Source organism: Phoca vitulina, unplaced genomic scaffold, assembly GCF_004348235.1.
Source record: "Phoca vitulina isolate PV1807 unplaced genomic scaffold, GSC_HSeal_1.0 scaffold1, whole genome shotgun sequence".
Lineage (NCBI taxonomy): Eukaryota > Metazoa > Chordata > Mammalia > Carnivora > Phocidae > Phoca > Phoca vitulina.
The window spans coordinates 92,708,262-92,722,058 of record NW_022589704.1 but is presented as its reverse complement, the minus strand read 5'-3'; the positions used below and the strand labels follow the sequence as shown (position 1 = coordinate 92,722,058).

General features: G+C 35.9%; 1 protein-coding gene and 1 pseudogene across 2 annotated transcripts in view; one reads left to right on the top strand and one right to left on the bottom strand.

Moving 5' to 3' along the window:
* Positions 1-13,797, top strand: part of RAB3GAP1 (RAB3 GTPase activating protein catalytic subunit 1) — a 113,049-nt gene that overhangs the window by 52,040 nt on the left and 47,212 nt on the right. For both annotated transcript variants that reach the window (XM_032411453.1, XM_032411443.1), the window contains exons 6-9: positions 1,039-1,158; positions 2,610-2,775; positions 7,268-7,367; positions 10,213-10,294. In XM_032411453.1, the coding sequence (XP_032267344.1) occupies positions 1,039-1,158; positions 2,610-2,775; positions 7,268-7,367; positions 10,213-10,294 (468 nt within the window). The remainder of the gene's footprint in view (positions 1-1,038; positions 1,159-2,609; positions 2,776-7,267; positions 7,368-10,212; positions 10,295-13,797) is intronic.
* Positions 10,513-12,290, bottom strand: LOC116636636 (annotated as a pseudogene).

The window sequence follows — 13,797 nt, the reverse complement described above, 5'->3', positions numbered from 1 at the left end:
TCTAAACAATAAACAGATTATAGCTTGGACTGTTTTTATTTTTTGATCTTTATCACTGTGGGATTTCTTGAGAATGTTCATAAAAATAAGCCTTCACAACTCTACATATCAGCGTTAAAATAAATTAGGCAAATGGGTAATGCCTTTCATAATTAATTTTAAAAATATTAAATAAAAATACATTTAGGAGTGACTAGAGCAGGAATTTTCAATAGGCAAAATCACTAACTTGATCTTATATTTTTGTAAAGTTTGGCCACAAATTTGTGTTATTTAAAGGACTTGACAACTAAATGAGAAGTTTTCATTTTTGCAAGATACTGTAGCAAGAGTAAGCCATTCTCTGATAATTTTGTGACTCCTATCTGATGTGTTATTGTGTAAAAGAATATAAGAATTCATTGGAGCACCAGCGTGGCTCAGTCAGTTAAGTATCTGACCCTTGATTTGGGCTCAGGTCATGATCTCGAGGTTGTGAGAGTGAGCCCCGCTTCAGGCTCTGTGCTGGGGGTGCTGCTTAAGATTCTCTCTCTCCCCCTCTCTCTGCTGCTCTCCCACCCTCTCTCTCTCTCTTAAAACAACAACAACAACAATATAATAATTCCTTAGTTGAGTAAACCACATTTTCACATTTAGACAGCACAAATACATGATGGATGATAATTATTTTCCTCCCATTTAGGGAATCTGTCAAACTCTATCTTTCCACATCATTGGACTTAATGTTATCAGTTAATTAAAAGCAAGATTTCAGTCTTGGAAACTTAACTTTTAAGGCAAAACTGTTAATGCTTTTCTTTTGTGATTTCAGCAAATTGCTTTTAATTTGTCAAGAATTGAGAGGAATTAGGTGAATAATGGAAGTGTTTTACTAAATGAAGGAAATTCATGTTATTGTCAGTTCAGTTGCCACTGAGAAAAAAGAGAAACACCTATATCTCAGACATGACTTGCTAAAATGCAGGGAGATTTTTTCAAATAATGGTTTTGTATTCTGAAGTTTTCCCTGTTTAATGGCAGTGGTTCTTTTTTTTAAAGGTATGGACTGCGGGAGTTTGTGGTGATTGCCCCTGCTGCAAACCATGATGCAGTTCTCAGTGAATCTAAGTGCAATCTTCTTCTGAGTTCTGTGTCTATTGCTTTGGGAAACACTGGCTGGTAGGTGAACATTTTGAAAAACCTAGACATTGAATTAAAAACTATTTTTAATTATAATTAATGAAGGAAAATGGTTTCTAAGTTAAGATTTAAAAAAAAATTCTTAGGATTCCTACTTATGCATTATTATATTGGAATATCATATAGAAGGACAAACTCAAAACCTTTAGTGAGTGCATTTCTAAAGGGAAATTTACTGAAATATGCAATGAATATTTGAAATGAGTAAATTGTACTCTTTTTGTGTTTCACTTTCAAATGTTTAGTTTATTTAAATTTTGTTACAAAATCTAATTTTCAAACTTAAAAACAGATCATTGAATTGTTCGACCTCAACTGAGATTGCCCAAGTCAGATGACTCAAACTTTTTGCTGCTCTATGTATGTCCGCAAATGACTGAAAATGCTGAGTATTGATTTGGGGGTTACAAATAAATTTTAGGGAATAGGCTTATTTGCAAACATGCAAATCTGTGAATAATAAGGATTGGTTCTATCTTCAAATGATAAAGTAAAAAATATTTCACCACTAATGTTGTTTTGATTTGTATTGTTTCATACCTGTGAATCAAATTTTATTTTGCCTTTAAAAGGCTAATATGGTACTGATGCCAGCAGGCCTGATCTGGACCCAGAGAGGGTCCCTCAGGACCAACCAGAGGGATCCCTGGATGCGTGCAGGATAGAAATCAAATGTGAGCCAGCAAGAGATGAAAGCGGTATTTATTAAAGGCATAGAGAGAGTGGCAGGTACAGAGTATCTGAGAGACTCAGGAAAGGAGGAAGTCTCATCGTTGCTTCTGGCCTGGGAGTTTTTGTTGAGGATCATGGTCTGGTGTATGTGTCCTCTCAGACATCCAGGAACTGGTTAGATCAAAGGTGAGGGCCCATGTGTTATTCCTTGGAGCCTGGGTATCTTGACATGGATATGTCTAGTGCTGGTGGTCTGGAATGCACATATGATAGCTTTGTCTGGTCATTCTCACCTGGTCCTTCCTTAAATGTTATCTTTTCTAGAGAAATCATTAACTCCTTGTCTCTTACAAGGAGGACATAAACTACTGAGGCATGTGTAAAGTGGGGGTGCAGGTCCTAGCAAGAGTAGAAGCAGGAAAAGGAGCAAAAAGCAGATTTTTATGGAGTCCTTCAGTCCCTATCTTAATATGATCATTTTTATTCAAGAAAATTTTCATTGCGCCTTTTTTTTTTTTTACTTTCAGCTATTTTAAAACAATTGTCTGAATATAAAGTTCCACTAGGTGATCGTTTCTTCAGCTTATTAGTGTACGGAGAAAAGAAACTAACTGTGTCTCTTATAAATATAAGCCTGATAAATGATCCTTGCTTAGTGTTTTTAAATATTTGAGATTAAAATAATGGGGAAATTTTTAGATTTAGGAATTAGTGTTTAATGAACTTAAAATCTAATCCTATTTAATTGTGTCCTACAGCCAGGTGCCACTCTTTGTGCAAATTCATCACAAATGGCGAAGAATGTATGTGGGAGAATGTCAGGGTCATGGTGTCCGAACTGATTTTGAAATGGTTCATCTTCGGAAAGTGCCAAATCAGTACACTCATTTATCAGGTCTGCTGGATATCTTCAAATCAAAGATTGTGAGTTTGTATTGATACTGTCAGTCTTATCTGGGATCCAGATGAAAGTAGCAGTTTGGTAATTTTATTGAGTATGTAGAAACATTTCTCTATAATATTGATAACGTAATTAGTGGAAGAAAGATATAATTGACTATATAAATTACTATGTATGTTCAAAGAAACAGTATCCAGTTAGATTTTCAGTGTACTAATGCTAAAGAACAACTAATTAAACTAATTTTGTTCAGTTTGTTAACATTTATTTACTGTGTTATCTCTTTCTACTCTTTCTCCTCTAATAGTAAAACAGTTGGCCCTTGAACAGTACGGGGGTTGGGATCCTGACATCCCACCTCCCCTGTGCATAGTCAAAAATGCACTTATAACTTTTGATTCCCCCAAAACTTGATTATCATTAGCCTGCTGTTGACTGGAAGCCACACCAGTAACATAAACACTTGATTAACACATATTTTGTGGTGTTATATGTACTATATATCATATTCTTACAATAAAGTAAGCTGGAGAAAAGAAGATGTTACTAAGAAAATCATAAGGAAGACAAAACACATTTATAGTACTGTACTGTAAAAAGCTCATCTATAAGTGGACCTGCATAGTTCAGACCCATGTTCAGGGGTCAGCTATTGCCAACATCCCCAGATGAGTGTGCTTCAGGTAGCTGCTTGTTAATTATACTAGTTTTGCAGTCTTTCTGATGGTTGGGAAATTTTAAAAAGGAAAAAATAATGAGGAAAATGCTGAAATTTCTCTTTTAGTAGGTATGGTAGCTATTTAGGATTAGAACTTAATTTCATAAAAATGTTTTCAATGTTGAGGCCCTAAATAGTGTAGGGTAGGATTATTACCACCCAGATAAATCCATTTGACATTTTTTTAAAAAAGTAGTGCATGTCACCATGTTAAGAAATTTAAATAAAGTAAAAGCTTCCTTTCATCTCTCAATCTTGCTCCTCAGAATAACTACTGTTAGCAGTTTCTTGTGTTTATTGCCACCAAAAGATCATAGAAGCATATATTTTAGAGAGTTCTGTGTATGTATGTAAATTTTTTTCAAAAACTTTGAAAAGCTTTAAGTACTGCTTCATTCTACATGTGGTGTTTTGAGAAATATTTGAAAAAGGTAAGTATGTATATATTTCTGTCCCATTTGTTTCCCTTTGTTCTCTCACCAGAAGTTTTCAATTATGTATTTTTAGATCAGGTTTCTGGTCAGATCAGGTTTCTGGTCAGATGCAAATATTAATACTTTATTCCTTCTTCAAAAACATTAGTGAACATTATTTTCATGGATCTTTTATGTCCCTTACGTAGCTGAACTTCTCTTTATTGAAACTAGGGACCACCTTGATCTGTGGAGCCTAATTTAGATTATGACAGTTTGCTAGTTGTACTTTTAGAAAAAGTGTTCTTAATCAGTTCATCACATTATCTGACAGAACTTTCACAAAACTCACTCACCTAGATATGAAACACCTCTCAAAATTGATTTTTTTTAAAGTAGGCTCCACGCTCTATGTGGAGCTTGAACTCACGACCCTGAAATCAAGAGTCGTGTTCTCTACCAACTGAGCAAGCCAGGCGCCCCTCAAAATTGATTTGATAAGAGTTAAAATAATTGAGAGTTGTTTGGGTACTTTAGGGGTTTTACATAGCTAAAACTACCCAGTATGTGACTCTTCTGTAATATCTCTCTAAAGCTGTCTTTATTTTACTTTTTTTTTTGAAGATTTTATTTATTTATTTGACAGAGAGAGACACAGAGGGGAACACAAGCAGGAGGAGTGGAAGAGGGAGAAGCAGGCTTCCCGCAGAGCAGCCCAATGTTGTTTTGTCCTGGCCATCCTTGCCATCCATCTGTTTTTCTCTCCATTCAGTTTCAAGGAGATGCTTATGTGCTTGCTTGCTTGCTTGCTTGCTTATTTATTTATTTATTTATTTATTTATTTAAAAGATTTTATTTATCTGAGAGAGAGAGAGCATATGAGCAGGAAGAGGGGCAGAGGGAGAAGCAGGCACCCTACTGAGCGGCAAGCCTGATGCGGGGCTCCATCCCAGGACCCTGGAATCATGACCTGAGCTGAAGGCAGATGCTTAACGACTGAGCCACCCAGGCACCCCTAAAGCTATCTTTATAAAAATTACTCTTTAACACCTGCTTGCAATGTTCCAGAGCACTCACCCTTCACTGGAAGTTTATTTCGTTTTTGCATAGATCTAATTTATTAGAAAAGGCTTTCCTTCTGGCAGGGGTGGGGGATCAGTTTTGCCCTTTGGGGTACATAAAATTTAAATTTAAATTCTGCCATGATCCTCTAAATATATGAAAATTCGTACTCTAGTCTTTTCTTTTTTCATTTAGACATTCTTCCGTCTTTCACATGCTCTTTATATATCATGGTTTTATATTCTTGAATGTTGATTTGGATATTTATCTCTTTTAGAACTACATTTCTTCATGTTTTGTGGAAATTTTGTTTGCAGGCTCATTTAGAATGAATGTTGTATCTAAAATTTTTAACTTTCTCTCCTATCCTCCCCTGTGGCTCTGTAATCTTGTGGTTGCTCCCTACCTGTAGAAAATTTCAGAGTTGGGTTTTAAAATGGTGTTTGGAGCCTCTTGCTCTGTGGTGATATTGGGGATATTGATTATCTGGTCTTGGAATTACTGGATTGCTTGCTTAGATTATGAGAGTGTTTTTTCCCCCTCACTCAGTGACTCTCCCCAGCCCCTAACTTCCAACAAAGCTACTGTACCAAGTAGGCGTGCCCTGTCCCGGTGTCTGCCTTAAGCAGAGTATTACAGTGCACTCACTCTGGGCAGAGTTGAACTTCCAGTTCCACTTAATGCAGTCTGTAATCCTAGGCTGTCACTGCCTTCTTCCACACCTGGAACTCAGCAGGCATGTGCCTTAAGCCCCACTTAAAACTTGGGATTTTGTGTACCTTTTCTAGGGCCCCAAAAGATATATTTATGTCATGTTTGATCCTAGCTATTCCTTTCTGGTTATCTCTTCTATATTTATCTATGTTGCTATCTAACTGGAGCAGAGGTTATGTGTCAAAGCAACTTTGTTATGGTTTTTAGACTATTTGTATCTTATTATGGGTGAACACTCACTTAATATCTGCACTTGACTGAGAAGTCTATTATTCCTAACCAGCCAGAATCTTACCTTGCTCGTCTAGGACACAGCAGCCCAAAACTGAATTATCTTTCTTTTGGGCCACCTTGTATTGTGACTTTAGATTGAGTTTGTATTTGGTTAAAGCTACTAGTGACATTTATAGATGCTGCTACTGAGCTAAATGTCTTTTATTCCTCCTGATCAGTAGTATCAGCAACACCTGGTAACTGGTTAGATATGCAGAATACTCTTGAATTTATGGTTTCACATGTTCCATAGGTGAATCCTTGTATATTTAAGTCCTACTCCACATTAATGTAGGTTAACCATTATTAAGGCTATCTGAGATCATAGGATGTTTAGGTGATATTTATTTTCATGATTTTTAATGAATGCAGAGATGAATCTAAATTTTATGTTAACTGATTCATTAGTATATTTTGCATGAGTGACCATTTGTCTTAGTCTAAAATTATGGTTAAATTATTCAAGACTGGCTTTAATTTGAGTTTATTTTCATTTGAAAGAAAGAAAAGACATTGTCTCCTCAATCCTAGTCCTACACTTTATAATAGTTTCACTTATTTAAAAAATGAATCAGATTTTTTCACATTCATTATGGCTGAACAGAATAGTAAGAAATTATATTTGTATAATTAAAATTGTTAAAAATATTTTGAAGGAGCATTTAGTTTGTTTCCAGGTAACGGTTTATTTATTTATTTGTTTGTTTTTAAAAGATTTATTTATTTTATTTTATTTATTTATTTTTTATTTTAGTGCTGTCAAGTCCTCTTATTTGCGGACTTATCTTTTTTTTTTTTTTTAAAGATTTTATTTATTTATTTGACAGAGAGAGACACAGCGAGAGAGGGAACACAAGCAGGGGGAGTGTGAAAGGGAGAAGCAGGCTTCCCGCCGAGCAGGGAGCCCGATGCGGGGCTCGATCCCAGGACCCTGGGATCATGACCTGAGCCGAAGGCAGACGCTTAACGACTGAGCCACTCAGGCGCCCCTAAAAGATTTATTTATTTTAGAGAGAGTGAGAGTGCGAGTGAGCACGAGCTAGGGTAGGGGCAATGGGAGAGGGAGAGGGACAGGCAGCCTCCATGCCAAGCGGGGAACCCAGAGATCTGACATGGGCCAGATGTGGGGCCCAACACAAGGGGTTCAATCTCAGGATCCTGAGATCATGACCTGAGCTGAAATCCAGAGTTGGAGGCTTAACCATTCACCCACCTAGGTGCCCCTCCAGTTAGTAGTTTAAACAGCTTCATGTTCATGTAATTTGCTCTCTGGCATTGTTTTTAAAACACTTTTTTTTAAAGCTATACTATATTGTCTTTGCATTTATTTCCTAGGGATGTCCTTTAACTCCTTTGCCTCCAGTTAGTATTGCTATTCGCTTTACATATGTACTTCAGGATTGGCAGCAGTATTTTTGGCCTCAGCAACCTCCAGGTGAGATAATTTAGAGTATATTTAACTTACTGAATATAAGTGGAAAAGAAAATATATTCAGAAATTAAACTTATTTAACAGTGTGTTTCAAGTGTTTTAAATTTGAAATGTTTGTAATTCATTCTAAATGCAGTATTGCTGATTTCATTGCCTTTATCGTTTTTTTTCTCTTGAAAAACGCTTTGAAGTTTGTTCTAGAAACAACATTACTCTATATGTGACAATCTGTCTTTGAAAGCTAACATTATTTATAAAGCATCCCCCTGCTGTGGAACATCATGTGCTGTAAATTAGTATGTAGTGAATGATTAAAATGTCTGTTTTTAGAATGTAATAACGGAAGCCACTCTCATAAGCTGAGAACCTTATGGAAAGTAGAGATTGAAGAAGAGTGCTAAATAAGGAAAGCAGAAAAGAAAAAAAAAATGTGTATATACACATATACTTACGATAGGTAGAGCTCTAGAATATTTTACTTTAACTTGCTTTTGATGTAATTAAAACCAATTTACCCACTTAGCCATAAAGCAGTATATACTGATAAACTGATTCATTCAGTAATCATTAATTATTAACCTATAATGGGCCAGCTTGGGATGTTTGGGCTGCAGGTGTGAACAAGATATTACCTAAGTTCTAGAAAAGTTCACCCTACTGGACATATAGCCTAATTAAGTGAGGGTTTGGTTCCTGGGTGTTTCTCACATAGAAGTGTAATTATATTCAAGTATCTCTATAAGAAATGTAATACAAATTTATAAATAATTACAAGGATTTTACTAGCCTGACACATTTCTCACTCTACCCCGCTCAGAGAAAAATAAATTAGAATAAAACAATATTCTTTACTGTTTTTGTTTCAAGTCGTTGGTTATTTATAGGATGGAAAATCGGTAGTTTTGGAATGATATTAGAATTAATGTAGTACATCCTTAGCCTTTGGTAGTTATATATGCTATCAGTATTTTATTTATGTACCACAGAATAATTTGAAATTCTAATGTACAATAAAAGAATTGCAACTAAACTGTAGCAAAGGGAAATAAAAGCTAAGCTGTGAATTAAATTAGAAGAAAGACTCAAGTGTTCATTTTGGTAATTTTAGTTTCCAGACAATACCCTCTAGACAATTTGTAGCCAGCTTCTCTGTGAAAGTTTCAGTTCCTGCCCTCCTTTTCCTTTTTTTCAAAGGCTGCTCTATTATTAGTCAATTTTAAATATTTCCCAAGATGATACAGTCTGTGGTGATCTAAGAGGAAGCCCAAGAGCCAGAATGTTAGCATTATAATTTTGATTGCCAGTAAAGCCTTTATTAATGTTCTCTTGCCAGTTCTTTTTTAATGATGACCAAAATATTAACCATTTGCAGTGAATTGAAGGCCATATAAATTTTTAATATTTTTTCCTATAAAGGGAAGGAAGGGATTTGAACATGTAATATGGGCCACACACTGTGCTTGGCATTTTATATATTATTTCATGTAATTATCATTTATCTGTGATGTTTCTTAGAGAATATATGTGTCTTTGAGAACATAGGTAACTGGCCCAGGGTCACATGGTCATCAAATGATAAAGTTTGCTTTCAAACACTGCTCAAACTCCAAATCCCATGATACTTTCATTCCACAGTGTTGCTTCTGAACTTTGTGTGTGTGTGTGTGTGTGTGTGTTTGTGTTTGTTTTTTTGCTTTTTTTTAAAGAGAGGGAGAAGAGAGAGAGAGAATCTTAAGCAGGCTCCACTCGCAGTGTGGAGCTAGCCATGGGGCTCAATCTCACAACCCTGAGATCATGACTTGAGCTGAAATCAAGAGTTGGATGCCTAACTGACTGAGCCACCCCTGTGCCCCGCTTCGGAACTTTTAATTGAATTAAAACTTTTGCACAGTTATGGTCTAGTAATAATTTTTAGCTTATTAATTTATAAAATATGCTTACTACACATTTTGAAGCTCTTAAAAATTCACATCTTGTAATAAACCTAGTCATTGTAATCTTTATTATTATAAGCATTCTTTAGTTGGAAAAATGGAATGAAATTGACTTGAAAAAGTTTACTGATTGAAGTAATTGAGCCCTATTTAATGACTAATTTTAATTTAGTTAGGTTGTAGATAATTGTCAAACATGATTTTAGCAAATCTGGGGAATATTCATAACTCAACAATGGACTTTAATTTGTGGAATTCCCAGTATAGTGCAAATAATGAAAAGCAACCATTTGAATTATTTCAAAGAGAAATCTTTTTGATGTCTTTTAAAAGTGTTTTATTAGTTCTTTAAGAGGGGTGGAGTAAGGAGAGTGATTTACCCGCTACATTCTCCTCTAATCGCAGATACTATTCATAACAGAAAGGAAATTCTTTGTTGAACTTAAAATATTTCCATGTACTGCCATCTGAAGTAAAAATTTATTAATGATAACTGATTTGCTATTCAGAAATTATTGACAGCAGAACTGTAGGTTGGTGATTACATTTTTAAATACTTGGATAATCTTTCTTTTAGATGATATTAATCACATTCTTAGAAAATGCAAAAAAATTTACAGGACTAATGTTCTCTCAAGCATTGTTTAAGGAATATTTCAAAAAGGTAAAATGTAGAATGCATGGCTTGAATGAAACACTATACAAATAGGAATTGTTCTCTTATTATAACATTCTATTTATTATAACTGCTTTTATTACAAGCAGTCCAGTTAAAGACTCTTTGCTTTCTAACTTTCTGTGTGTGCTCTTGATATAGGCACATTTAAATATATGATTGCCCAAAGAGCTAACCTAATTAAATTCTTATTTCTTCATTTTTTGCTGAATAACGGAAAAATATTCCTTTTGTTTAGATATAGATGCCCTTGTAGGAGGAGAAGTTGGAGGCCTGGAGTTTGGCAAATTACCATTTGGTGCCTGTGAAGATCCTATAAGGTGGGATATCATTTGAATTATGGGATTACTTTTTTTTTTTTTTTTTTTTAAGATTTTACTTAGAGAGAGAGAGCACATGTGCAGGAACAGAGGGGAGGGACAGAGGGAGAAGCAGACTCCCTGCTGAGCAGGGAGCCCGACATGGGGCTCCATCCCAGAACTCTGAAATCATGACTTGAGCCAAAGGCAGATGCTTAACTGACTGAGCCACTCAGGTGCCCTGGGACTTTACTTTTTAAATCCTATTAATACTGATTACTGTGTTTTGTAGCCTTCTGGAATGAGTACAGTACCGGAAGCAGACCTATACCCAACAGTCTGTCCGTTTGTTTTGTTTTTCCTCTGTAATTTAGAAGTAAAAGAAGCTTTCAAATAATACATAAAATGTGTATAATGCCACTTATTGATTATTCTTTATAGAAGTGATTCTTGGCCTACTTTTTGGGAAACATTTTATATATTGAAAAGCACAGAGAATGTCATATATAACAAACTTTCATGTAGTCATCACCGAGAATTAACAAGTGTTTACATTTTTCCTGACCACTTTTTCCAAATATACAAGTTAAGGCTTAAGTCAGACCTCTTAGGTTACCCAACTGCTTTTCTAGAAGAGCTACTGAGCTTTAAGAAAATTTTGCTTTATAAAAAAATGTAAGGCTTGGAAAATTTAATCACTGAGAGCAAAATATTTGGAAAATATAAATAATGCTGATTTAGAAACTGTCTTGTTTGTTTAGTTAAACTACTTGGCTAATTAAAAAATATATGCACAAACATCCATACCTTCTTTTTTTTTTTTTTTTTGTATCCAAAATGTGTTTATTGGGATGGTTTCCCACTCATTTTGATTCAGGGTGCTTTTAGTGCTGTTTCTGTCTGAAGGAGCATCCTTCTGTAAGCCTTGCTTTTCCTCCTATAGGCTGGCAAAGGATAGTGGAGCAGCCAACTCACAAAACTGTGCATGGCTAAAGATGGTGGTGATTTTGTAGCCTTGTGGGCACTTCATGTTCATGAAGTAGGATTTGGGGCTCTGCACCAGGCACTTCTTGTGCTTCCGAATCTTCTCTTTCAGGGAGGGATGAAGGAGGTTCTTTGCGAGTGGCATATTGTCGTGGGGAGATTATCACACATACATACATTCTTAATACTCTTACATAGAGGTAGAAATAGTAGTAGTTTTAACTTAAAATCACTCAAGGGAAAGATAAAGTAAGTATCTTTTGTAATTGATATTTATTATATGTGCCAGGCACTATGCTGAATTAGGAAGCTATAGAAGTAAATAAAACACTTTCTGGCTTCTTGGCATTTACAATCTGATTGCAGGAAATGGACAAAATAATCACCTAAATAAGTGAACAGTTTTATAAGCTGTGGGGTAATTTGAAGGAAATGTACAGGTTATAATAACAGTAAAATGAGAAACTAGTTTGGATTGGGATGCCATCAGGAAAGTATTCTGAAAGGAAATGTCTCAGGGAGGATTTAGCCAGGCAGAGAGAGAGAATGACCATTGCAGGTGGAATGAAGAGCCTGTGTAAAGGCCCTGATACAGGGAAGAGTTTGGTGAAATTTACCAGAGGATAAAGAAGGTGGCCATCAAGGCATAGTAAATAAGGGAGAAATGGTATATTTGTGGCCCTCCAGCTGGTTCAGTCATTAGATTTTGCTTAGAGAAAATTTTAGGGAGAGAGAATAAAATTGACCTGGTAATAGAAATGTGAAGGAATTAGTTAATAAATATTTCTTAATTTTAAGTCATGATGAGGAATCAGCAGAGAAATAGATGATCAAAGAAGAGTACAAAAATAATTTGGGGATGAGATGGTGTGTATGGTAAACCATTTAAATCACAAATGCTGTGGGCACGCACAGTGCTTTTGAAAAGGAATCTTTGGTGGTGGAAGAGGGAATGAGGCATTTTTCAGTGTCCCCTCCTTGTCAGAGAAGTTGTTCTGTAGTTAGAGGGTGAGGAGAGAACATAGTCATAAAAGCTTAGGGGGCGCCTGGGTGGCTCAGTCATTAAGCGTCTGCCTTCAGCTCAGGTCATGATCCCATGATCCCTGGGATCGAGTCCCACATTGGGCTCCCTGCTCCACGGGAAGCCTGCTTCTCCCTCTCCCACTCTCCCTGCTTGTGTTCCCTCTCTCGCTGTCTCTCTCTCTGTTGGAAAAAAATAAATAAAAATATTAAAAAAAAAAAAAAAGCTTAGGAAATGAATCTGAGGTTAATACCTAAAATTATTTCAGAGCTTAGAGTTTTAAACTTGTAATCATTCATGTCCTTTAATATCACATACTGTCTAGTCATTTTTTTACCTTAAAAATTTGTTTTATTATGAAAGTAATAAATTTATGCTAAGTAAGGGAAATTTAGAAAACATAAAAAGAGGCAAAAACCATGTTTGCTAGTCAAGTTTCTTAGTTGTAAACTATAGTAGTCAACTGTGACTAATTCAGTCAAAAAATCAACTTACTGAAGAGGTATTTGGTAACACAGAAGTTTAATTGGGACCATTATAGGACCCAGTTCAGAAAATAGGCTTGAGCCAATGGTGGCTAGTTGTCCAGTTATTAACCAAGGTTATACTGTATTGTCGTAGATTCTGGCCCTGTTACCACAGTGAATTCTAAAATGTAGAGTCCAGACTGGAGCTGCCAGTCAGTTGAGCACCACTGAAGATCAGAGAAAATAAGTAATTGGTTCTTTTGGCTTCTTTACTCTCCAAACTTTACTCTCCAAGAAGTGGGTTCAAAATCTCGACAGGAAAAAAAATATTCACTAAATTCATAATCCCACTACTCATAGATGGTCACTGATGACAACTTGGTCTCTGCAAGACTCTCCAGTTCAGTGATTTGCTAGGAGGATTCACAGCATTTAATTGTGCTCATGGCTATGGTGTATTACATTGAAAGAATATAATGCAAAAATCAGGAAAGAGAAAAGGCACATAGGGTGAGGTCCAGAGCCAGCCAAGGACCAGCTTCCTTTCCCAGTGTAGCCACTCAGGACACTTAATTCTCCTAGCAATGAATTGTGACATGTGTGAAAGGCTGTCTACCAGGGAAACTCATTAGAGGCTCACTACATGGTGTGTTTATCTGAGGCTGGTTACTTAGGCATTCTGTCCATGTACCAGAAGGAAGGCAGGCGTTCAGCATAAACCATACTGTTTAGGTAGTAGTTTAGGCACAGTGAGCCACCCCTATCAAGGAATGATAGGAACCCCCCAAAATCTAAGTTCCCAGATGGCAAGTCAAGGGTGAACCTCGCAGGTTGTCCTTTTCTAAGTATCAGGCCTGCTATGATAACTCTTCTTCACTCGATAGGTTTGTATATTTTATAAATATATGTCATCCTCTATGTTTTGTGGCTTGCTTTCTTTATTTTACATGCAAACTTTTTGAAACTTAAAATTTATCTATATTAAGAGGTCAGTGAACTATGACCTTGGACCAAATCTGGCCAGTAGCCTGTTTCTGTATCTCTTTTACATT